The sequence below is a fragment of the Rutilus rutilus genome (assembly GCF_951802725.1).
Source record: "Rutilus rutilus genome assembly, chromosome: 14".
In the NCBI taxonomy this organism is placed as follows: Eukaryota; Metazoa; Chordata; class Actinopteri; order Cypriniformes; family Leuciscidae; genus Rutilus; species Rutilus rutilus.
In genome coordinates, this window is record NC_140219.1 from 18,566,485 (window position 1) to 18,593,850 (window position 27,366).

The window sequence follows — 27,366 nt, forward strand, 5'->3', positions numbered from 1 at the left end:
ACTATCCCTGTGGCCAGGAGCGATTGTCCCTGTGGCCAGGAGCGATTAATTTTGAAAAGTAAGTCTACATAAGATCATCTGAATGTTTTCAAGATGGGCAAAAGCAAAGAACAGTAAAAACAGTATTAATAGAAAAGTGCCAGTAAAAAAATATAAGGTGAGGTATGGGTTAACATGATAAATAAAAAACTCTTTTTTTCGTTTAACTGACAATGTGCTGGGAGTCCACTGTTGCTATAGTAACAAACTACACTTTTGCATGCATCTGATAGACAGATAAAGCATGCAATTTTATCTCACTGTTGCTGCAAATGTTGAGGTTATTTCAGCTTCATACATTAAGCTTAACTGCATCGTTAAAGAGGGCAAGCTTTACCATTCAACTGAACTGTGTGCGTGCATTTTATACACTTAATATAAGCCCCTTTCACACAGCGCTTTGAACCCGGGAAATTGCCGGCAAATTGCCAGAACGCCTTCTGTGTGAACGCAAACATGACCCGGGATTGATGCCGGGATCGATGCCGGGTTGGGGACCTAGTAACATTGCCGTGTTCAGTCCATAGACTGTAAAAAAAATAAGTCCCGGAACGTGTGAACAAAAGCCGTAATAATGCCGTGTTGTAGTGATGACGCTGAAGCCGGGATCGTTCGCCAGCTGTGAAACGGTACGTAATGCGCAAGTTTATTATCGAATCAGAGAAAAAAATGCTCAAGCGTGGTTTCTCGAGAGAGAAATCGCAGCTCATAAGCAAACTGAAGACGCTGCTGAGACATTACATCACGTCGATGTCACGTGTCTTTACAGGATTTTTACGGGTTGTGTGTGAACCGTGAACGCACTCTGATTCCGGAAAATCACTGGCAGTGTGAATGAACCAAAATCAAATGAACCCGGGTCAAATCCCGGGTCACTTTATCCGTGTATTTTCCGGAATCTCTGTTTGAAAGGGGCTTTACATTGTTCTTGCTCCGTCCGAGTTTTCAATTTACTTCAACTGCTCAGTGCTCTGGTAATATCAATGGTATGACCCATTTCAGGGGCTGCATATGAGCATAGTTCTCTTGCATTCACTAAAATATTGAAACGTTAGCTATACTGATTCAATTCAAAACGCCAGCGGCCAGCCCCAGTGATTGAAAGTCACAGCGCGGTTTGAACGCCCCGCCCCCGAGCCGAACTGGAAGTTTTGATTGGTTTTGCTCCCGAGTCAGACCTGTCTGTTATTGGCTGAAGCGCAGGGCTCCATTGAAGTAGTTTGAAAAGTGTTTGTAAGAGCCAAATTTCATATTTTAAAATTTCTATTTTCATATTTTTATTCCGTAAATTTGATATAATAATTATTTATGTTAATTAGTCATTTACTGTTGAATATATTTCTTTAGTTTATATTTGTTCTTACCGCCCATGTTCAGTGACGTCTATTTTATAGCGCATGTAAAAAAGTTTGACGCACATGCGATAAGTGCAGACGCACAGTGGGAGAACACAAAGCTTTTGACCGTTTATTATAATATAGCATAAATTGCCTCACACAAGTATTAGTATCTCTACAAATAAGTTGTTGAGAAGACATCGCTGCGCAAGAGGATTATGCTGTATGTAAGAAATGTGATTCTTTATTGGAATCTTGGAAGAACTTGGAAGAATAAACAGTGATGAAGGAACAATATGGATTTCGAGTGTGAATACAAGACAAGAAGATAGGCTACGCGTCAAAACTTGTGGAATAAATAAAAGACATTCACATGTCCCGTAGAGTGTCTGTCAAATGCCAGCTCGCCCTGTTGCCCCGTCAGCACCTTTGTGAAGTACTTTATACTTTTGGTGAAAAATAAATGTAGTGAAGTTGAATAGTTTATTTTTATTCAACTCAAGTAAAAGAAAAAGTACCACAATTTAGTTATACTATTGAATACTATACAATTATACTATACTATTAAAAAATGTACTCAAGTAGCTACTGTAATGAAAGTATTTGTAATTAGTTACTTTCCACCACTGCTGGTATGCAGCTTCTGACTTCTGGACAGGACCTCAACTGCAGTGGCATATCAACTACGTTAAGTTGCTAGCAGTACTACTAGCCCTGTGCAGGTTTAGATCGTTGCTGCAGGACAAGCACGTATTGGTCCGGACTCCGGGCGGACAACACTGCGACAGTGGCATACATCAACCACCAGGCTCACGTCACATGTTGCAACTCACTTGTCTTCTCCTCCTCTGGTGTCAGCAGCTGCTTAGGTTGCTCTGCGCCATTTAGATTCTGGACGAGCTCAATCGTGCAGCTGAAACGCTCCTACGACAGCTCAAGCTCAGGAGAATGGAGACTCCATCCCCTGGTGGTCCAGCTGATCTGGAGTCGATTCGGGGATGCACAGGTAGACCTGTTTGCTTCTCCAGAATCCTCCCATTGCCAACTTTTTTACTCCCTGACTGAGGGGACCCTTGGCACGGATGCGCAGGCACACAGCTGGCCCCGGGATCTACGCAAGTATGCATTTCCCCCAGTGAGCCTGCTTGCAAAGGCACTGTGCAAGGTCAGGGAGGAACGAGGAGCAGGTCTTGATGCTTGCGTCATACTGGCCCACCTGGACCTGGTTCTTGGACCTGATGATCCTTGCGACAACGCCTCCCTGGCGGATTGCCCTAAGGAAAGACCTTCTTTCTCAAGGACAGGGCACCATATGATGTCCGCGTCCAGATCTCTGGAACCTACATGTGTGGCTTCTGGATGGGACGTGGCAGACTTCAGTGGCTTACCATCATCACTCAATCCAGAGCCCCCTCTACTAGGCAAGCGTATGCCTTGAAGTACAGTCTGTTTGTCGATAGGTGTTCTTCCCGTCAGGAAGACCGGGCCCCATAAATGCCTGATCAGCTCTGTGCTTTCCTTCCTGCAGGTTGGAGCGAAGGCTTCCTCCGCCTTGAAAGTGTGTGTTGCTGCTATTGCAGCATATCATGATGCAGTGAAAGGTAGGCCTTTGGGAAAGCATAACCTGTTCATCAGGTTCCTGAGAGTCCTCCTCGGCCACGCCTCATCCCCTTGTGGGACCTCTATGTACTTACAGCTCTGCAGAGAGCGCCCTTTGAGCCACTAGAGTAAGTCGAGCTTAAGATCCTGTCCCTCAAGACAGCGCTCCTGAACACACTCACACCCATAGAGAGGGTGGGGGACCTGCAGGCATTTTTGAGACCCCGGCCTGGACATGACCAAAGTTCCCACCACTTCTTTTCAGGACCAGGTGGTGAACTTGCAAGCACTACCCCTGGAGGAGGCAAACCCAGCCCTCATGTTGCTGTGTTTCGTTCATGCCCTACGTGGACCACACACAGAGCCTTAGGAGCTCTTAGCAGCTCTTTGTCTGCTCTTTACTAGTGGAGTTAAACCATGAATGCACTTGCATTGCATTTTGTGATTTTCAGTCAAATAGAAGACAATTTTTCCAGTCATATATTTCAGCATTGAAAATTTCTTTAAAATAGTGTTAAAATATTCTCATGACTCTCATTCTTGTGAACTCAATATTGTGTATTGTCTCGATGAGACTGTATTATCTTGTGCATCGTCACACCCCTAATATCCCAACAACAAAATTGTGGCCAGTGAAAATGGTGAGCTAGTAACTTTGGAAAACCAATAGCTATAGTAGCTGGTGAGCAAAACAGTTTATGTCAAGCCCTGGACAGACAGACAGACAGACAGACAGACAGACAGACAGACAGACAGACAGACAGAAAGAGAGAGAGACAGACAGACAGACAGAGAGCGAGAGAGAGAGAGAGACACAGACAGACAGAGAGAGACAGACATATATGTTTACAAATTATAAAGCCTACAAATAAAACAAAAACCTACAAATTTATAACATATCAAAAAAACAAATTAAAGTGTGACCACTCTGCATATGAATTTATTTAGAATTTGGATCAATCTCCTTGTTGGGTAAATATTTAACATGCTTGCAATCTAAACATGAACCACGTGGTGGTGCTATAACAAAATATATCAACAAGCTGACAGTGCGAGTGAAGGGGTGAGAGAGGACGTCCGTTATTCAGTACTTTTGGTCAAATGCATTTGATCCCTTCCCAGCCCAGAAGCGAACACGTTGTATTATTAATGGTATATGTATTTGCAATTCCACTGACACAGACATAAAGTACGTTAGATATAGGTGTTTTAATGCATGTAATAATGAAATAATAAATATGATACAGTACATTATTACTTTTACTGTATGCCACATTTGCTAATTTGGTTTATCCAAGAGTCTATACTACAGCATACACTAATCAACTTATAGCCTATTTCAAAATAAATGTTATGGTTTTTATATTATAGCCTATATAATATTACATGTATTTTTTATGACTGTTTTAATTTTGACCTTGATTCTATGCTGGATTTTCCATGTCCCACGATACAGCCTACACATAGCATATTTAACAGAGTATTTCCTTCCTTATAACCTTACTATGACGATGACTAAAGGTCAACATTTCCAATTTCCGATTAGCCTACTACAACCAACGTTAATTTCAACTGAACAAGTTTCTCAAAAGTGATCAACATTTCCAATTTCCGATTACTACAACCAACGCTGAAAAAGTGAAACGCTTAAAAAGAATCGTCCTTGCCTAAAAATACATTTCCCAGAAAGCTTGCGTCATGACGGCACCGAGGGGCGGGGCTTGTTGTCGTAGCGTAGCGGCACTTGCGTTAGGAGAGTAAAATGTGTGTTTGACAGGAATCTGAACGAGAGGAGGGGGCGGCGGCACACGAGTGGAAATCCGCACCTTCAAGAGATCGCCATCACTTCCCCCCCCCTCGTCAATCTCCAGTCGCGTGCAGTCCGTTAACCGTGGGGAAGCGAATGCGGTGAATTATTCGGAGGCTCAGCAACAGGGCACACAGAGTACAGGATGCCGCTGACTCTATCAACCCCGCGCGCGGGGAGCTCCCGCGACTAGCGCCGCGCAAAGTATCCAAAAGGAGAATGCGAATGGTTAGAGATGACAGGCTTCAATTAATATGGAAACGATGTAACTTCACCGCCGCATTGCATATAGCTCGGGGAAACAGGTTAGAAAGTAGTAGATAGCTAAATAGGGCGCATTTTGCCGTCATACATGCAAACTTACTCATCATCAAGCTCAACTAGCCTGTAGTTGGCTGCAACAAAAGGAACAGCTGCTCATCAGTGTCTTCAGATACCAAAGAAGACAGAAGAATTAAAGATGTTACGGAGGAGGCTCAACCGATTGGTATGTAACTATGGCATTCCAGTGCCGTTCACTCACATGTTACTTTAAACGCAGCTAACGAAGATGTGATCGAGTCTGTAACCAATGATCAATCCGAGTCTGACAACAGGGCGCATGTTAATGAAATATCTGAAATGGTGCATAAGTGGAGCGTTTATTTAAAAACTAGGGAGCCACCCTGCTTAAAGCGCTGGTCTGGCTAGCCTCAAAGAGTTTCTCAACACCACCAAAGCAGTAATTACTTGAGGTATGCAGTCAACTTCCTGGTAACATGGACCAGCTGTTGCTAAGTGAGTCGTGCCACGCACATTAGCGATTCAAAACATGAGTTTATGGGGTTTAGCAGCCGTCATTTATTTATTTATTTATTTGTGAAGCTGACGGTTGTTTCAAAGGCTTTTGAAACCTAGGGTTAGGACAGTCATCTTACTAGGTTTGAGAGACTGACGACGCCTCTGCTGTGGTGAAGATAATCGCTTTAGGCAGCGCGTATAAATGTGTCCTGCCAATTTTTTTTTAAGTTGAGCTGCATTCCTGATAGTATTAATCAAATAATACTGCTCAGTCTTGCAAGCTAAGCCCTTTACGTGTTGTACTTGAATCCAATAATTAATTTCCTAATGCCCTTCATTGCTGTCGCAACCTTTTAGATGGGAACTTTATTTGGACACGTGATGCAGTAATTCTGCTCTTACCACATAATTGCAGAGCATCAGGGCAGTGCTGGAGGAGCTCTTGAAGTTTAATGCTGGGTTTAAGATGAAGCCTGTTTTAGGCTGTGGTGGGAGTTCTTGTAGTCAAATTCCTCTCTTTTTGTGCTTCAATTATTGTTGTAATTAGTCTTACAAATTAATTCACTGTGCACTCCATATCCTTAAAGTCACCATGAAATCAAAATGGACAATTCTTGTTTTTTAAATAAATTATCTGTGCACATTATTATTTTGTTAAAATGAATGTACCCTCGTAATCTTTAATCAAACCAACTTTCCCTCCCTCTTCTTTTTCTATGATGACATGTTTGCTTGCACAAGGGTGAGACAACCTGTCACTCACATGACATCACAGCAATAGCAGACCACAATGATCCAATCAATTCCCCATGGTCAAAATCAAGTCCCACCCTACATTTTTTTTTTTTTTTTTTTTCGGAAAGGTGTTTCGCTCAGGTATACATCACAATAGGGAAGAAAAGACTATCAAAACTTCCGTTTCATGCCGACTTTAAAGGGGCCATCCAAAACTGAAAATGTATTCACTCACCTTCATGTCAGTACAAACCCGTATGACTTTATTTCTTCTGTGGAACACAAATGGATATAGCCTGAGTTGTTATTTCATTATATGAAGATTACAAAAAAAATGCAGTGGAAGTTTCCATGGAAGAAATAAATGTATCTAGGTTTGAAACAACATTAGGATGATTAAATGATTGCAGTTTTCATTTTGGGTGCACTGTTCCTTTAATATGGTTTGTGTGAGAACCAATTTATTGTAATGTTTTAATTGTATAAATTCTCAGTTGGGCTAATTTCTGGGTCAGTGTGAACTTGCTTACTTAGGCCCTGTTTCCACCAAAGCGTTTTTTCACGTGGCTGGCATATTTTCTGATGGTTTAGATTATCAGGAAATTTTAATTCTAAAGTGAACTAATCCTTTAAGCAACCAGCTTCAAGAAACACATTCACATGGATCTTTGGTTGGTACAAATTGTCTTTAGCGTCCCACCACAAGCAATTCAAGCATTGTGCATATAAGACAGTGTGTCAAATTAAAAATATTCAACAATTTAATCTCTTAAAACCTTTTTTTTTTTTTTACCCCTTTATCTGATTTTCAAGCAAACCCAAAACCAGCCTTATTATTCATGGATCCTTTAAGACCAGTTAGTTGACTAGTCGTTTTTGAAAATTTTGCACATCCCTACTGGTCAGTAACATAGCTCTGGTGGCACTGACACAAGGTTTTTCTTTTATGATGAGCTGCTTTACTATCTTGTCTCTTTTTATAGTGTAACTCTCCAATAACTTGTTGGTGCCATTAGGCAAAATCGTGCTGCTGGCAGTGTGAGCGCTATAGCAGTAATAGACCAATATAATGATAGCATGCTCTGATATTCCCACAAGTTTTGTAATATTTCTCAAGTCAGCATATTTTCTGGCCCTGCTATAGTGTTTGCTTCAGTATCTTTTTGTATGGCTCATAAATAACGTTTGCGTGGTTTGTGTAGTGGACAGTATTGTTATTGCAGTTTTTCAGTAGTTTTCCATGTTATCAGGGAAGGATGCCTTTTAATTTACTGGGAATCAAATGTTGCATAACTGTATAGGTGGGAATCTTCTAACTCTGCTTTCTTGGCAGAGTCATTAAAAATAGTGTTAGGAGGGTGGTGTTGCGACCTGTTTTAGGAAAATCCTGTTGGTTGTAGTTCTCTGACAGGAATGCTAAATCTTGGTGCCTTTGATGTTTTCTTGATGTTCTTCTGTTGTGGCTTGACTGGTGGTCTGGAGGAAATGCGATAGCATTCAAGTTCGATTCCCTTTTGCAAAGATGTGAATACAATATGAACACATTCAGACAATTGCATTGTTCACATGTACTGGTGCATTTTTGGCAGCCAGTTTACTAGGGCTGCACAATAATGGTTAAACTGATAAACGATTGTTTTGCTCAAATTATAATTGTGATTTAATAATTTCTCAAATTCTGATTTGAATTCTTGCCCTTTCACTTGAGCACAAATCAGGAGAACTCGTACGCAGGGTTTATTTGACCCCATCTGGTTTCCTGATTCATTATATTTAGATACATCAACACACTCTTCATTATGAAAACTAGTAAAACCTAAAGAAGCTTCCCTCAAAAGCTAAACCGGTGAAATTCCTAATATTAATTTGAGTAATTGCAAATGAAGTTAACTTTTTTTCTATCACAACAACAAAAAAGGCTTTGTACTGTAGTACAGAGCTTGCAAATCTGCATTTATTCAGCAACCACAATCGCAAACAATATTAGTATAGATTCATGTTTGAATTTATTACAGTTCGTCACAGGCTGTTTGCTTGCAGATTTATCCACAGCAAGCAGCCTTGTGAGGGAACACAGACTGGCTATGTTACACTTTAACTGGAGCAGAATATCGCAATGGAGATCGCAGGATGTGCCACGTCAAGAATGGGTATTGTAGGTGATTCGTATGGACCAGGCACCACAGTTTGAAACTAACGTGATTTTTCGATTAATAGCAAACTTTAACCAACATAAAACGAAAGTTTATCATTTGCATGTGATTTAGGTCCTGTCAGTTTAAACATTCAGCTGATTTTAAACCATTCGAGCGCAAGAAGATGTGAAAGACAAGTCATTAGGACCTCGCTCTCTGTTTTCTGTGCGCACACAGAGCAGCACAGACCGCACGCAAACACCTAATTCTGTTCTCTTCCGTGTCTATTTTTGCTTGATGCAAAATGAACCTGTCTTGGTGAGTATCCTCATAAATGCAGGTGGCTTACATGAATGTAAACAATTGAAAACGGATGCGTATCATTATATTGGATCCGTGCATTCGATCTTAGTGACAGCAGGCTAATATTCCTGCTGCTGTCTGTGTCATTAACCTTAATTACACAAAAAAATACAAAGAGAAAATCACTTTTGTAGCTGTAACAAAGATTAATCATATTTAATTTATATAGCCTAGTGAAGACTATGCAGTGTTATTTTACATTTGATTATTGCATTTCTTTACCTTACTGTTAGACTTGCCTGAAAAACATTTGTGTCTTTGATCTATTGTATTTATTTACCTATGATTGCAATTTGTTTATTATTTTCTTTGCAGATTCTCTCCCCTACGATATCACCCCAATCATTCTAGAATTAATAATTCTTTCCAAATAGAGCTATTCAAGTCATCTGGTGAAACTGTTTTCATATCACAATATATATTGCAGAAAAACAAAATATCACAATGTCATTTTTTTTTTTTTTTCAGTATCATGCAGCCCTACTTCACCAGATGACTTAGCTATATTTGGAAGAGTTATTCTAGAATGAGTGCATGGGGTGATTTTGTTGGAGAGTTCAAAATCAATCAATTTGATGTTCACATTTGCATTTAGTCTTTACAAGAACTAACACAAACTTTTTCAGTTACCATAAAGTTCTCCACATTCCCACTTTTCTGACCAATTTAGTGTAAAATAATAATAATTGTAATTGTAATAATTATATTATTATTATTATAATATACTAAACAAAATAAGAAATATAATATTGTAACTATTGTACTGTATAAGAAATCAAGTATTTAATGAAAATAGATCAGAGGGAAACGTCTTGGAATGCTGCTTGCTGGAACCTCATGAAAATATTCCCAGAAGCTGCTTTTAATTTTATAATTATTTTGCATTTTCTTTGAGATATATATTTATATATATATATATATATATATATTATTATTATTATATATATATTTTTTTTTATGTTTATATATATATAAAAAAAAATTAATCTTATATTGTGCAATATTGTAAAATGACCTCATTTTCAAATGTTAAGCCATCAAGCTTTTATTTTGATGGGTTGCCAGCAAATGTATGCTCTGCCGGTTTCAGAGTAAAACTCTGCACTTTGCATTCATGCAGTTCGTTCATGGTTCACTGAAGCGCTGTATCATGTGTGTGGATTAGCAGTGCTATTCTGGAACTGATGGCACATGTACTATTTAAAGAAATTGCAATCTGCCTGTTTTGAAAATCGCACTAAGCCATATCGCGGTATTCATTTTATTTCGATATATTGTGCAGCTGCAGCACTAGCTTGATACTAATGCAAGATAGCAGAAATTACAATGAACAAACAGAGTTTATTTGTTTCAGTTAGACTTAAGAGTTGCTGTTGACACATCTACTGTACGTCAGGCCCTGTCTGACCGGATTTCTTTATGTTGTCCTGTCACTCTCTCGGAGCATTTGCTCAGGTCCTTTCTCTTCAGTAGTTAAAGGTGAAGTCAGAGAGCTTCCTTTGGTGCATATGATGCTCTCTTAGGAAAGACTTTGCCTCTTTGAAGCAAACCCCTGAGGAGATCTGAAGATGGAGCTGTGCGGATGCTATTAACCGTGGCTTACCCAAAGAACACCACAAATGTTTGATGTGTTGAAGGTCCCTTTTCTCTTCTTTCTGTAGTTTTTCACCATCTGCAGTCATTTAATCATTTTTGCAATATTGTGAAACATCTGTGAGATGTTTTTGTCTTCTCTTTATTATATCTTTTTCATTTTATTGGGCTTTTTTGTTTTGCTATGAATATGCAGGGGCAACAGGAAACAACATAAAGTTTGTGTGGGAGAATGTGAGCTACAGGGAAATAACCTGAACCTGGATTTAACCCTTTCGCACGTACGATCACAACGGTGTGATCAGTCTAGGCTGGTCCCTGGAGCGTACGATCACACCGCTGTGATTAGAACAGTCAGTGCATGTTGTGATCAACTTCTAAATTCAAATGTGCTTTCGCGCGTTGGCTGGCGCTGAGCAGGAGACAGGCGCGCTCAGAGCTGTCATATATCACAGCTTTTCAGTGTTTTCAACCACATGTTGTTTATTTTAGGTTTCAGACATATAAGTACTAAAAAAAACAATACATTTAGAGTTTGTAAAATACACACTGATGTCAAAGGAAGAGGCAATAATAATCCTTTCCATTATAATTAGACACGTTTTATTCATATCAGATACACATTGTGTAAGTAACTTTAAAGTTTACTCTATTCCTCTCCCAGTTCACCAGCCACTTACTTTTATGTATTTCGGGAGAAGTGGATGATTTCACGTGTTGTAAATCCAACAGATCCGATTCTCTGAACTGCGTCTGCGGCACAAACTAAGATGGCGGCGCCCATCGCGCATACAGCTCAAATAACGCGATCGTTATAAAGGTGTTTAAAAAACAAAACACTTCCACTTGCATATATTTGACAATCGGGATATCAGATATTTCATGCCGTATCTAACAAATTTGTGAATATTTTGAATAAAAAAGGAAAAATGACACAAAAGCAGATCATCATTCATTCAGCTCTGTTGTTGCTGCGGTGTGTCACGTGACAAGCAATGACGCGTCACCATGGAAACCATAAAGTGACACATTCTAAATAACGGTCGCCTTGAAAAACTCACGCTGGGGGGTCAGCCAGAATATTTTAAACTTACGTGTGAATAAACTTGTACTTTCAATTGGCGGCATGTTTTTTCCAGTTATCCTTTTTTGCTAAATTGTAGCTCTGTTTTCTTCTAGATTAAAGTTGTGATGAAATGGAAGTAGCAACAGATATGTTCTACCGGTATGTGACGTACATGCAAGTGAAATGGATTATTGAAAAAAAATAAAAATAATTAGTGGTAAGGTTTTAGCAAAAAAATTACTGGAAAATTTGTTGTCATTGGAAGATCAAGTTATGAGGATTTGGTAACACTTTAGTTTAGGGTCCAATTCCCACTATTACTAGTTGCTTATTAGTAAGTATGCACTGATACCAGTATAGGTATTGGGCCCGATACTGCGCTTGTGTACTTTCACTCATTAAAATGAGTAAACAGAGCGGAATGGATATATCCGAGAAGGATTGTCTATGAAGGAAACGTATCAAATTAATAGAATGTTAAACAAATATTTACGCCTATATTGCTGCTATGTTCGAGCTGATGAGCGAAACATGGAGTGGATTGAGCGCACATGGCACATCCCTTTTTCACACACATCGCTGGAAAGTTTGCACTGTAGTTCAGTCGGATATGGCAATAGCAAAGAGTAAAATGAGGAGCATATTACTAACGTTAACTGACACTAAAGAGAGAGAGAGCACTTCTGTTGCATGCACTTGATTGCTGATCGTTCACTCAGCACGTATGTGTCATTTGAATTAAAACGAAATCAAATGTGCAAATTAAAACATGAACTGTTACGTGATTAATGCATAACAAGTGGTTCCCAATCCCTACATTATTACAAGAAGGCGGTACAGGAATCACATGACGTTTTCAAGAAGTTTTCTGTGCGCGAACATCCAAAGTGCGCGTGCAGAAAGCTGCTTCTCAGACAGCACACGAATTTTCTATTAAATCTAGCTCTCTTTCATGTCTTCTTGCGCTTGAACAGACAAATTTACATAAAATTATGTCAATTGTGTCCTTGTGAAACATAATCGGTTATGTCTTAAGTGAATATAAACGGTTGAAAGAAAATGCGTGTGTAACAGTATGTTGGATACGTGCTGCTCTTAAAGGGATACTCCACTTTAAAATGAAAATTCTGTCATCATATACTCACCCTCATGTTGTTTCAAACCTGTATGAATTTCTTTCTTCTGCTGAACAGAAAGGAAGATATTTAGAAGAATGTCAGTAACCAGACAGTTTCTGGTCTCATTGACTTCCATAGTATATATTTTTTCCTACTATGGAAGTCAATGGGACCAGAAACTGTCTGGTTACTGACATTTTTCTAAATATCTTCCTTTCTGTTCAGCAGAAGAAAGAAATTCATAAAGGATTGAAACAACATGATGGTGAGTATATGATGACAGAATTTTCATTTTAAAGTGGAGTATCCCTTTAAAGTAACAGCAGCCTAATAAACCTACTGCTGTCTTTTGCCTCAAAGATCTATTACACACATTCACAAAAAAATAAATAAGTTGCATTTTGGTTTCATTTCACTTAAAAACCAACCAGTTTTTAATACTGGCACAAGTCCCACAGAATTCTGGGATACTGAAAGCTTGCGTGTACATCATGCGCACAATGTGCTGATGTGCTGTCTAGATTTTTTCCTCTGTATAAAGCCAGGCAATGTAGAGTACCTTAAAATTTAGGGTCGTCACATCACGTCTTAATTTGAACCCATTTTGAACCCAGCAAGAGCTTTCAGTTTGCCTTGTGATTGGCTGTCTTGTCTGTGTTTTGTCCGAGTAGCCGGGCGTATTGTCACGCAAGGACCGCTCAGCCCTGCTCTCCTCCTGCCTCCACTGTGGTGTGTCCTAGCTGCTAATCAGTCGTGCCGTCTGGCTGTGTCTACAAAGGATGTTTTTTGGGTGTCTGGGTGGTATCATAAACAGAAGTCGCCAGCCTCAGGGAACCTGGTGTGCAGGTTTGTTGGAAAGCAGCTGCTGTCAGGCGGCTCACCCAACACTCATGCATGCGTGTGCACACGCTCTGTGAGGCAATGCGGCTCTTTGTGCGAAGTGTCAAATGCCCATCTTGACGAGGTGTTACCGTAATCCCAGTTGATTGTCTCGAATGAATGTAAATGAGTGAAAAATCAGATGTGTGCTCATTGTCAATCTGTGCATTAGGTTTTACAGTTAGGGTTGGGTATCGAGAACCGGTTCTATTTTAGAATCAGTTCCAAATAAATGTGGATTCAATAGGATATGTGCATTTCGATTCTGTTTATCGATTCCTATGTGTGCATTTTAATGTGATTTTAAACCATTCAAGCACAAGAAGACGCGAAAGAGAACTCAGTTTGGCACTTGCGCATGGTTTACATATTATGCGCGCATACTGAATTGAGTTCTCTTTTGCATCTTACGCTTGAATAGAAAAATACCATAAAATAATGTAAGACAGTCGGAAAAGCTGATTTTTTTATATATATATATATATATATATATATATATATATGTATGTATGTATGTATTTAAAGTCTGGCAAGTATACTAAAAAAATTTATAGCCAATGGTGATTCTATTGCCAAGGTGTGCGATACAGCACTGAACTGAACAAACTGTTTAACACTTTTTATTTTTTTTAAAGACTGTAATTACTGCAATTTCATTCCCTCCTTGCATACCAAACAAGTTATACACTTCTACATCAAATAGAGTCTGAAAGAGTGCAAAAAAACAAACAGGTAAAGAAACAGGTAATGAATATAGCATGTAAAATTGATTCTAACAAATAAAATCATAAAACATTCTAAACTGCCCGAATAAAAAACGAATAGCTTTAATTGCATCTTTTTTTTTTATAGCAACAGCATTAATATTAACAACAGGCAAAATAAGTCTAATGTTTTCAAATGGATAATAGCTTATAAATAAATAACAGGGGACTCTATGAACTCACCATAAATATAAGCATTTTTTAAATGTTTTAAACAACAGTTTTAAAAGGTGAATGGAACACGCTGGAATACAAATACATTACCTATGCATTCGCAAGAATACACAAACATTGTCCAAAAAAAGAAAGGAATACATTATCGCAATTACCGAGTCCATCTCATCTGGCACGTTATCAGAATTATTAATTTATTAATTTAATAATTAATATCCACAGAGCTGTAATTATTTAGATTTTTATTAGTGAAATAAAGGTTATATAGTATTTAAATAATTTATGGTGTTTTAAACGAGTGGATCGTTTTCTTCCTTGATTCTTGCTGGTTTTCTTAAATGATAAATATTCATGGCATTTTAAATTAATTAGCTAACCTGTATTAAAACATACATTTTAAAACAATTGAGTAAATATCGATTTTGCTCTGTAGTAGCCTATAGGTTTACAGTTGCTTAGAGAATTGTGAATTTTCACTGGAATTGGCACCAACTACTGAAATTAGTTATTATTATCATGACAACCAGTAACCAGTGAAGATTATCCATCAAAGCATGTTAATTCCAGCCTTGTTGTATAGCCTACTCTGGGAAGTACTTGTTTTTATGCTCATGCATAAAATGTATTTGACAATACAGTTCACAGTTTTTTTTTTTAAAACCGATCTGAAGCTGTTCTTTGTGCTAGAGTAGTGACCATGTACCTTCACCAACTCAGAAAGCCTGTAGTATTACGGGCAGAAGACCTGGCTGGCTCCTGTTGTTCTGAAGCCACTTAATCACAGATCTCAGATCACCCACCTGACCATCACAAACAGCCCCTTATCATCACTGTCCACGTGTTGCAGGGGTAGTTAAACTGATGATAACCATGTTGATGGTGTGACGGCCTTTTTGGGGTAAGTGGCAGAGGGTGAGGGGCCCACATTGGCCTGCCTGGACCAGTGATTTATTGGCCTTGTTTCATCAGGAGAGCCACATATTGATTAGAGTCTTGCTCCGTTTTGCTGCCATTTGTCTTGTCCCTCCCGAACTGGCTGGCAGACAGAAATGCTTATGCTGACTACTACTTCTTTCCCTCTCCCTCTTTCTTTTGCTCTCTCTCTCTCTCTCTCTCTCTCTCTCTCTCTCTCTCTCTCTCTCTCTCTCTCTCTCTCTCTCTCTCTCTCTCTCTCTCTCTCTCTCTCTCTCTCTCTCTCTCTCTCTCTCTCTCTCTCTCTCTCTCTCTCGCTCTCTCTCTCGCTCTCTCTCTCATTGCACTTCGGCACCCCATAATGAAAACGCAGCCAGCCGCACAAGGCTGAACTGCACATCCCATCAGAGTCAGGATGGGTGAGAGAAAACGGTGCAGAAAGCAGACAAGGCAATGCAAGTGCATGTGCAGATCTACCTGTTGTACCCCTACGTTACCTTCAATGTATTATAGACAGGCTTTCAGAGAGCGTCGGAGATCAAGGAGCATCCGAGTCTATCTCTAAAAGCAAGGCTGAATTCTCAGTTTGTCATTTTAAATAATTTACGTGCCTCGTTTTTAAAATTCTCCTCACAGCGTTCCTCCCTTTCCAGCTGTATATCGTCACCAGGCTTGTGGACTTGAAATGCATTCCTGTCATGATATATTTATAAAGCCTCATCCTGAGATTCCCTGTGTTGTGCCCTAGCTACCAGCAATACCCCAAGAGCTCTCACGCCATAGTGTGAAGAGAATAATGAAAAGTGTGAGTGTGTGAATGGGAAACAGAAAATGTGAGTTAGTGTTTCTTGGTACTTCTGCTTCTACAGGCGAAAAAAGAGACACTTTCCACTTACACCAGCAAAAGCAAAAGGACCCATTACCCGGCCTTGATGCACACCCGCGCACACAGAGTTCCTGGTTAAATAACGGGCTCCAATGAGAACCGGATGAGCCCACGCTGGAGCTTTCCCATCAGTCCGCTGCAGGGAGAGAAATGAATCTTTACTCGGCTCACTGGTGCCTGCGAGCAGCCGTGGCCCTGCAGCTCAAACCACTTGCCGCCTCAGCAACCTGGATGCTCCATGGCGCACATTAGTTTCCTTTTGCTGTTAGACTTTTCTGACAGAGCTAGTTTTTTCTCTGTCCCTTCAAACACAATTTGCTGTAATTAATTGAACGGCAATTACAGTCCATGATGCTCAATGTATAGTAAAAGATAATGGCATCAGATCCACAAGAGCTGAGATGCAGATTTTTTTTGCATGTCAGCATTTAGATGCAAATATCCGATGCCGAATGGTAGCAAGAACGACTCCCTCTTTTCCATCACTCCTTCCTCTGTCCCTCCCCCTCTTTTTCTCTCTCTGGGATGAAAGCCACAGTGCAGTCAAACTGATTAGTTTATCCAAAGACGCACCGTGCAAAGATGCAGACATGATAGTACCTAAATTAACACCGTGGCGCTAATGTTCCTCCAACATGCTAGCTAGAGAGGATCTCAATTGCTTATATGCATATTTCCTATATCTCTGGCACTATAGACTTTAAAATAGTCATTTTGTAGTGCATTTAAATATATTTAATGATTTTCTTTTAGATGTAGGAATTCAAAATGTTATGTCTTTCTTGAGACACTTTCCTGAAAGCCTTCTAGACTTTTTTTTTTCCCACACAGTGATAATTCTTACTTTTTTTTAGTTTTGTCAATTAACCTGAGCTATTGAATATGAATATATATTATAATTAAACACACACACACACACACACACACACACACACACACACACACACACACACACACACACACACACACACACACACACATACATACATACATACATACATATACAGTGCCCTCCACAATTATTGAACCCCCTGGTAAATATGATCAAAATTGGCTGTAAAAAATAAATCTGCATCGATTATCCTTGTGATCTTTCATTCAAAAAATGTGCAAAATTCTAACCTTTCATTGAAGTAAAAGAATTGAAAGTGGGGGGAAATCACATTATGAAATAAATGTTTTTCTCCAAAACATGTTGGCCACAATTATTGAAACCCCTAGATTTTTTTACGAGTAAAATATCTCTGAAGTATATTCCCATTAATATTTACCTTTTTTAGTACACCAGGGTGACTAGGAACATGAAACTGTCCAGCTATGACTTCGTGTTTCACAGAAGTTTAAATATGAGGAAACACAAAGGCCAAATCCCCTTAATCATCCATCACAATGAGTAAAACCACAGAATATAGTTCTGATGCGTAGCAAAAGATTGTTGAGCATCACAAACTAGAAAGTGGCTGTAAGACAATAGCTAAAGAATTGAAAATCCCCATTTTGACCATCAGGGCAATAATTAAGAAGTTATAACCAACTAAAGATGTTATGAATCTGCCAGGAAAAGGACGTGTGTCTATACTGTCTTAATGCACGGCGAGTATGAAAGTTTGAGTGGCCAAAGACTCTCCAAGGATCACAGATGGAGAATTGCAGAGATTAGTTGAGTCTTAGGGTCAGAAAGCCTAAAAAAAAAATTTATCAAACAACCCCTACATCCCCACATGTTGTTTGGGAGGGTTTAAAAAAAAACCTCCTCGCTCATCCAAAAACAAATTCCAGCAAATTTAATTGTCAGACACGACTGGATCTTCAAACAACACAGGGTTCTGTGGTCAGATGAGACTAAAACAGAGCTTTTTGGCAGCAAACACACTAGATGGGTTTGGTGAACACAAGGATAAAAAGTACCCCATGTGTACAATTTAATATACCATTGGATCTTTAATGTTGTGGGCATATTTTTCTGCTGGAGGTCCTGGACTTCTTGTTCAGATACATGGCATTGTGGATTCTATCAAATATCAACAGATAAAAAATCAAAACCTGACGCCTTCTGCTAGAAATCTTATAATATGCCGTGGTTGGATCTTCCATCAGGACAACGATCCAAAACAAACATCAAAATCAAAACAAAAATTTGTTGTGGAGCACAAAATGAAGCTTCTGCCATGACCGTCTCAGTCCCCTGACCTGATGAGTGGGCTGAACTGAAGAGGAGAAGCACCAACATGGATCTGGGAATCTGAAGGATCTGGAGAGATTCTGTATGGAGGAATGGTCTCTGATCTCTTGTCAGTTATTCTCCAAACTCATCAGGCATTATAGAAGAAGACTCAGAGCTGTTATCTTGGCAAAAGGAGATTGCAAAAAGTATTTAATAAAAGGGTTTCAATAATTGTGGCCAACGTGTTTTGGAGAAAAACATTTATTTCATAATGTGATTTCCCCCCACTTTCAATTCTTTTACTTCAATGAAAGGTTAGAATTTTGCACATTTTTTGAATGAAAGATCACAAGGATAATCGATGCAGATTTATTTTTTACAGCCAATTTTGATCATATTTACCAGGGGGTTCAATAATTGTGGAGGGCACTGTATATATATATATATATATATATATATATATATATATATATATACAGCGGGGGAAATAAGTATTGAACAGGTCATCATTTTTCTCAGTAAATATATTTCCAAAGGTGCTATTGACATGAAATTGTCACCAGATGTTGGTAACAACCAAAATAAGCCATACATACAGAGAAACAAACAAAAATAAGTTCAGAAATTAAGTTATGTGTAATAATGTGAAATGATACAGGGAAAAAGTATTGAACACATGAAGAAAAGGAGGCGCAAAAAGGCATGGAAAGCCAAGACAACTGCTGAAAACTTACAGTAATTAAAAAGCAATCCAGCCCCCTGTCAGTGGAAATTAATAACAGCTGGTTCAGTCCCAAATTATGGCCTACAAAAAGGTCTCATTGCCAAGGTGTCACACAAGACACATCTCATGATGGGTAAAAGCGAAGAGCTGTCTCAAGACCTTCGCAACCTAATTGTTGCAAAACATAATGATGGCATTGGTTATAGGCGCCATTCTAAGCTTCTGAATGGTCCAGTAAGCACTTTTGGGGCCATAATACGGAAGTGGACAGACAATAATTTCACCATAAATTTGCCTCGACCAGTGCTCCTCGCAAGATTTCTGATAGAGGAGTGAAAAGAATAATCAGAAGAGTTGTCCAAGAGCCAACACCAAGTTGTATGGTGTTTTTAGGGTAATGTGCACTGCCATTTCTCCTCCAAATATGGTGTGTATTATAGCATCCAAACAGTTAAATTTTGCTCTCATGTGACCACACTATATTCTCCCAGTATTTCACTGGCTTTTCCAAATGTTGTGCAGCAAACTTTAAATGAGCTTCAACATGCTTTTTTTTTTTTCAGTAATGGAGTCTTGCGTGGTGAGCGTGCATACAGGCCATGGCGGTGGAGTGCATTACTTACTGTTTTCTTTGAGACAACAGTACCTGCTATCTGCAGGTCTTTTTGAAGCTCTCCACAAGTGATCCTTGGCTCTTGGACAACTCTTCTGATTATTCTTTTCACTCCTCTATCAGAAATCTTGCGAGGAGCACTGGTCGAGGCAAATTTATGGTGAAATTATTGTCTTTCCACTTCCGTATTATGGCCCCAAAAGTGCTCACTGGACCATTCAGAAGCTTAGAATGGCGCCTATAACCAATGCCATCATTATGTTTTGCAACAATTAGGTTGCGAAGGTCTTGAGACAGCTCTTCGCTTTTACCCATCATGAGATGTGTCTTGTGTGACACCTTGGCAATGAGACCTTTTTGTAGGCCATCATTTGGGACTGAACCAGCTGTTATTAATTTCCACTGACAGGGGGCTGGATTGCTTTTTAATTACTGTAAGTTTTCAGCAGTTGTCTTGGCTTTCCATGCCTTTTTGCGCCTCCCTTTCTTCATGTGTTCAATACTTTTTCCCTGTGTCATTTCACATTATTACACATAACTTAATTTCTGAACTTATTTTTGTTTGTTTCTTGGTATGTACGGCTTATTTTGGTTGTTACCAACATCTGGTGAAATTTTCATGTCAATAGCACCTTTGGAAATATATTTACTGCCCCCGCTGTCTATATATATATATATATATATATATATATATAATATAATACACACACACGTACAGACTCCTTTTTTAGCTAATGTGTGCAAATTTTTTTTTTTTTAGAGTCAGTTATTTTTTGTATGTGTGTCTTAGGGTGTTTAGGCACATGTTAAAGTTCAAGTTAACCTGTGAATTCGCTTCATTGTCTGTTTAATGTCATATATATTCAGATGTGTTTGAGTTAAATAAGCTAGCAAAAGCAGTTCAGCCGTGTTCAGCACTTTTTACTCAAGTGGGTCAATTCCCAACATAATTTATTTTGCCATTATTGCATGTTTTTTTTCTCATCATATTTTTGTCAACATTGTTTTAAAAAAGTAATTTGATAAATGCTGTTGTTATATTTCTTCATTATTGATTACAAAATCAGAAACCTTTGTCAAGAAATACTTTTTTTGTTATTTTCTCAAATGCTAAGCATGGTCCAAGTTGAAAAACATTTTGTACATGTCCTCCTCAAAGACAACATGAAACCGCATTCACAGCTCCTTTAACTTTCAGAACGAGGATTTCCAGAGGAAAATAGTGTAGAACAAGACTTTTGATGGGATCAATATGGATATGCTGATACATGTATGGAATAATGCACGCTGTCTGGGTTTATTTTGTGTTAATGATTGGCTGACTGTACATTTTTACTGCTTATTACATGACCACAAAAATAGATTAGTAAATGGACCTGCATGAGATTGATTTGAGTTCAAATTTATTTGTTACGTGTGAATGAAACAAGCACAGCTATACAGCAAATCAGTTGTATGAGACAACGTATTGAAGCAGTCATTATACAGAAATATTTGTCTGTAATATGGCACGACTGACCAAGCAGATTCAAATATTCGAAAGAGAAGAATAGAAATGTGGGACCTGATGAATTCTGTTAAGTAAGAAATAATAGTCATAGAGTTTGCTTTTGTGTTGTTCTTGGTGTGTCATGATGTCTGTAATCATGATTAATGAATGTAATGTTATATCAGTAATGTTCCAAAAACAAGTTCCCAGCCTCGCTTGACAGCAAGCTGTTATCAAGTCACATTCTCTTTGTGCAGACAACAGCACACTGGCTTCCTATTGTTTTCTCTCCTTCATCCTTTCCCTTAACTTTCACCTCTTTCACATCCCTGTAATCTCACGTCTCTGCAGACTCCGTCTGAGAACTGGGCTTGAGCCCAGCAAGCTCAGACCAGTTGCATTTGCAGTTCGGAGCAAGAACAGGCTTGTCTTCAGCAAGGTTTTGGGAACACATCTTGATATAATTTCAGTTGGAAAAGCGAAAGTGAAAAAAAGGTCTCAAACAAAAAGCAATCAGCATTGACATCGCAAAGCTATCAGTGAACGCTTATCTCACACATCATTTGAGCTTGCAACACCAAAGATTCCCAGATGCAGTTTAGTTGCTTTCTTTTTTTCGTTTCTGTCCTTTTTCGTTTCTCTCTCTCATTGAGGCCGTGTTAATATAGGCCAGGCCACGGTACACAGTGTCTTCTGCTGCACCGCTGCTCAGACTTCTCTCACTACCAGTCTTCACTTCGCCGTGTCGTGGTGGTGTTATTAATATCCTCCTGGTGCCACCCTGTATTCTGCATGTGATGGAGAATAAAAGACTTAGGAGTCAGTACCACAAAGCATTGTGGGATCTGCTATGCGTGGTGTCTACTATCGGTATAAAATATGATTAATGAAGGTGGTTAAGCCTTTTATTCAGGTTTATTATCAGGTAATGTACAGAAGCAGCAGCTGAAGTCCTAATGTAAGGTTGATGATGTTAATATTACTTGATGTATTTCATTTTTTTCCCCATGAAAGCTCAATCTAAATCCGATCTAAATGATGTTCTGTGCCAACAAATTGATAATTAAATTTAGCTGTGTAAATGTAGTCATGATGTCGAAATAATCAGGTTTTTGTTTCAATTTGTGGGAACCTCGGCACTCCTTGCATAACTATGGCAAAACTGTAGCCAGATAGCTTGATTTATTTGGCTTTAAGCTTGTTGAATGTTTTGCTGCACCACTATTGTAAAGCACAGAGCTGGCACAGTGAGTGCTGCCCACAACATTCATGACATTTCAAAGACACCGGGATCATAATCAGACATGTTTCTATACACTTTTTGATATGTTTACTTTTTTTCTGTGTCAAAAAAGTGTGTGACTTTCTTATTGTGCAAGGCAGGCCCACTCATTTGGTGCAATGCAATTCGGCTGTCAATGTTTTAAACTTCTCAGCTTGATAATTGTTTTATATAATATTAACTGTATAATTGAAATCTTTAACATGCAATTTTTTTTATAATTAATATTTTTAGTGGTTTTAAAATCCATATATAAAATGATCAATTTAAATGTTTGGCACAATTTTTTTGTACAACTGCTTTGAAACAATGTATTATGAAGACTGTTGGAATTGTGAACCCGGTATTGATCCTTATGACTAATTTAGTTGATTTTAGGAGTTTAGGACAAACTCAGATGTGCCTGATGAGAGCTGTTTGGGTCTCTAAAAACATGCCCTTTTGCTCAACTTCGCATCAGGTTATGAGCTGAGTGCAGTGAGTGGGTGTTGTATGGTTTAATACAGCCTTTATAAAGCCCCTTACACTACTTCAAGTCTCTAAAACTGAGCAGTTATTTTAAGCGCTCAGTCCTTTTCTTTCCCCCCATCGGTGCTCTTAGTTAGGTCCCTTTTCAGTGTAGCAACAGTCTTGATCCTTTGGCAACCAGTGTCTCTGTCAATGTTTGGCTGCTCAGACGAAGCAGCCTTGCATATTCGAGTATGCAAATTAATATGCAAAGTCAGTAGTAGACCATTTGTTTTGCCATTTGTTTTGCCATTTGTTTGTGGTTGTGGGCTGGTCACATGCAGCGTCTCATCAGCGCCGGGCCACGAGATCTCCTCTGACATCCACTTTCAGGAGTATTTAGAAGCTCATTGTTCACTTCAGTCATTCACACTCGACTTGAGTCTGTTCGTCTTCTCTCAGTCTGTCACTGTCACTTTGATGCCCTGTCGTCTTGCCCTATTTTCATCTGCTTTTCTCGTGTTGTTGTTGTGTAATGCAGGGAATCTGGTTCATTTAGGTTTCTGGAAGGGTGTAGAGCCTGGGCATTGATGGATGATCAAGGACTGTGTCTTTCTACATAGCTGCTGAGCCCATTTGAAATGCAAAGTAAAAATAAGAATAATAAGAATGTTGAATGTGCTCAATAATAAGAATGAGGAAGTTCATTGTATGGAAATACCCTGCTCGGTGAACCAAATTCTTGCTTGTCACCATCAGTAGGACACAAAATTAGACACTTTTTTTTATTTTTATTATTATTGTTTACACCATTTACAAAAAGTATTCACAAGTCCTCCAGGGCCTTCTGACGAGTCCTCCACAGAGGGATGTTATGTGTTATGTTGCATTTGACTTCACACCAAAAAGTGAAGTGTTAAGCCAAAAAGCTCAATTGTGGTCTCATCAGACCATAGAAACTTCTTCTAGCTGGTTTCAGATGTCCCACGTGCCTTCTGGCACATTGTAGGGGAGATGTCATATGACATGTCACTGGTGGAGTGTCCGCACAGCAGTTTTCTCTCCAGTCTGAAATTTGTAAATCGTTGGTCTCTTGGTTTCTTCACTTTTCAAGGACGGCCTGCTTTCGGTAGATTTACAGCTGTGCTGTACTCTTTCCATTACTTAATTATTAATTTAACTCAGAGGGTGTCCAAACTGCGGCACGCCGCCTGTTCCGATGTGGCCTGAAGGATGTTTTAAAAATAGAACAGAATTTGGCCCATTATTGTGAAATTATATGAAATTCTGAACACATGGGATAATCTGTCTCATACAGCCAAATCACAACTCTTTCCTCCACTATATTAAATCACGGAAGAGAACCGCTATTGATGACAAATGTGTTTGATAAAACTGTGTGTTCTCACTCACTTTCCTGACAAGCGTAACGGGGACACTGCAAGCAGAGAGAATGTATATCTCATTTCTGCTCGCCTTCAGCAGAAATGGACTCCTGCGGTCTTTAGAACATTTGGAGTACATTCGTGGCAGATAGATGCAAGTGCCAATATGTGCTGACGCTTGGAAAACAAAACTAAAGGTTTAAAATCCAAAATATAAAAGTGAGGTGGGCAACACTATGCATTTTGCCGCCTTCTCCTGCATTGTCGTTACCAAGCAACACGGGTAAACAGCTGTTGCTTTGATGATGCATACGGAGCTCGGTTCGGACCCAGATAATATAATGTGAGCACAATCCATCGCGAGTAGGGCAAGGGGGAGCAATTGAACTCCTGTTCGGACCAGGCAATCGAACTAATTGTGAAAAGCACCCTTACTTGTACTACTGTTCAAAAGTTTGGGTTCATTAAGAATTTTTGAATGTTCTCACCAAGGCTGCATTTATTTAATAAGAAATACAGTAAACTTAGTAATGGTTGGTTGCTTACTGACCCCAAGTCTAGTAGAGCCCACCTCCTTACTCCTCCAGTGTTAATATGTGGATTTTTTTTATTTATTATTCGCCAGACAAAAATCAATCATAAATCCAGTTACTTGGAAAAGTAATAGAACAGCCACACAGTTTAAGGCATCATTTATGTCTGTAATATTTGCTGGAGTTTAATACTTAGTTCAAATGCCTATGCATTAGCAGTCGTAATAGTGATGCTTGCTAGGCAAGCACTGCTAATTATAAATCTAACATGCCTTCCTACCAAACACTGAGAGAAATATATATGATTTACAGCAATCAATTGTTAATTCAGCTGTTATTGCATGCACAGCAGTGTGGTGGATAGAGGTCACGCTATCACTCTTTTCATCTTTCAATCCACTCTTTATTTACTGCTGAGAGAAACAACGTGAGGTGCAACAGCTTAGGGTTCAGGTTGTGTATTTATAAGTGATATATCATAGACCATTTCCCATCCCATTGCTCAACAGCGATGCAATCAATCATTTGCTGAGAGAGTTACTCCATCACAAGCTGACTCTGTGTTTTTCTGCAACTTTAAAACGTTTCATCAGAATATTCATTACAGTTCCAGGTGCCTGGGCGGCAGGAGCAGCTTGGCAATTTTGTCAGGAAGCCTCATTTATTTTACCTGAAAATAAAATATAAAGCCTTAAAAGCAAAAATAGGCATGGGAATCATTAGCCATGACTGTGCAATCTGTGGTTTGTCCATTTATCAAAGGTAGCTATTTAAAAAAAAAACTCAAGCACAGGATGTTCTGGTAAATTTAGTGTGACAGTGGTTAAATGTGGGCATATCAGACAAATCTTTTAACACGTTCTCATGCTTTAAACAATTTCATGTAAGTAAGCTGTTAAATGTTAAAGGAACACTCCACCGGTTTTTGAAATAGGGCTTATTCACCTTCTTTCCCACATTTAGATAGGTGTGAAAATGCATTTTTGTCTCAGTGCATGCATTGTTTTAGTTTGACAGGGTCGGCGCTAGCTTAGCTTAGCTTAATGAATGGAATCCTTTGTTGCCAGCTAGCATGTTCTGAGTAAAAGTAAAAAAATAAATAATAAAAAACACCTAATTACTTCTTGTGGCCTGCGTATTCACGAGTACAAATAGCGATGCAGATTAACACTAGGCGATTTCCTAGGCAGATATTGGCTTGGGACTATATTAGGGGGAGGCACAGGCGAAGCATTGCTGCTTAGGCGAAGCACTGCTACTTGGGCGCAGAGACATCACGCAACACATGAAATGTGAATATGTGGTATAATATGTGAATGTGAATACAGGTATAATATGGGTCGATCTATACATGCGTCATGTTTAAAATAATCACTTACTCTGTGGACAGTTGTCCATTTGGTCCATTCGGCGTGGGGCTTTTTTTCCAGTTCACTTTATCACACCGGGAAAAAAAAATAGAGTAAAAGTTACTGCAGGATGGATCAACGCCGTGAAATCCTCGGTAGCTGTGACACAACTGCGGGCACTCTCATCTTGATCTGACGCGCTGAGCCCGATCATCGATGGCAGAAACTTGTCCCACTCGCCACAGCACAGACACTATTTCAGTCGGGATAGATTGGCATATTCCCCCACATTCACACCACCAGTTCGTGTTGGCTCTCATACTCACGTCCTCAGGCTGTTGAGCGATCGCAACCTCCTCCTCCTGTCATTCTATTTCCAAAGCACGCAGCTCATCTTCTGAAAACTCAGGTATGGTTCTGGCTCTGGCTCTTGACTGTCTGAGAAGTCACCCTCTTCGTCTCTCACAAAATTAGCCATGTTCATTGCCATTCATGTACTGTAGGAAAAATAGCCAGCTACTATTCACGCCGGTATGTTGACGGAAGTCGTGGGATTTCATGTGTTGCGTGATATCTCTGCGCCCAAGTAGCAGTGCTTCGCCTAAGCAGCAATGCTTCGCCTGTGCTTCCACCCTAATATAGTCCCAAGTCAATATCAGCCTAGGAAATCGCCTAGTGTTAATCTGCATCGCTATTTGTACTCGTTGTGAATACGCAGGCCACAAGAAGTAATTAGGTTTTTTTATTTATTTATTTTTTAGCACTTTTACTCAGGATATGCTAGCTGGCAACAAAGGATTCCATTCATTATGCTAAGCTAAGCTAGCGCCGACCCTGTCAAACTAAAACAGTGCATGCACCGAGACAAAAATGCATTTGCCCACCTATCTAAATGTAGGAAAGAAGGTGAATAAGCTAGGGCTGCACGATAAATCGCATGAGATTGTTATGCGCATCTCGTCAGTAAAGCCGGTTCCTTGATTAGTAGTAAATCGCCATCACCTGCTTTCAGATGGAGCGGCATTTACTACAAAGAGCCGTAGTTAACTGACAAGCTGAGCCATATCGCATTAATATCGCGGACGTATCGCCAGCGATAATTAATGCGATATGGCTCAGCTTGTCAGTTAACTACGGCTCTTTGTAGTAAATGCCGCTCCATCTGAAAGCAGGTGATGGCGATTTACTACTAA

The 27,366-nt window shown here is 39.3% G+C and overlaps 1 protein-coding gene across 4 annotated transcripts in view; it reads left to right on the forward strand.

Annotated features, from left to right (window-relative positions):
- Nucleotides 1–4,701: 4,701 nt before the first annotated feature.
- The window catches only part of atp11c (ATPase phospholipid transporting 11C (ATP11C blood group)), a 62,982-nt gene continuing 40,317 nt past the window's right edge, over nucleotides 4,702–27,366 (forward strand). For all 4 annotated transcript variants that reach the window (XM_084429630.1, XM_084429628.1, XM_084429627.1 and 1 more), the window contains exon 1: nucleotides 4,702–5,269. In XM_084429630.1, coding sequence (XP_084285756.1) covers nucleotides 5,243–5,269 — 27 coding nt within the window. In that variant the 5' untranslated portion in view covers nucleotides 4,702–5,242. The remainder of the gene's footprint in view (nucleotides 5,270–27,366) is intronic.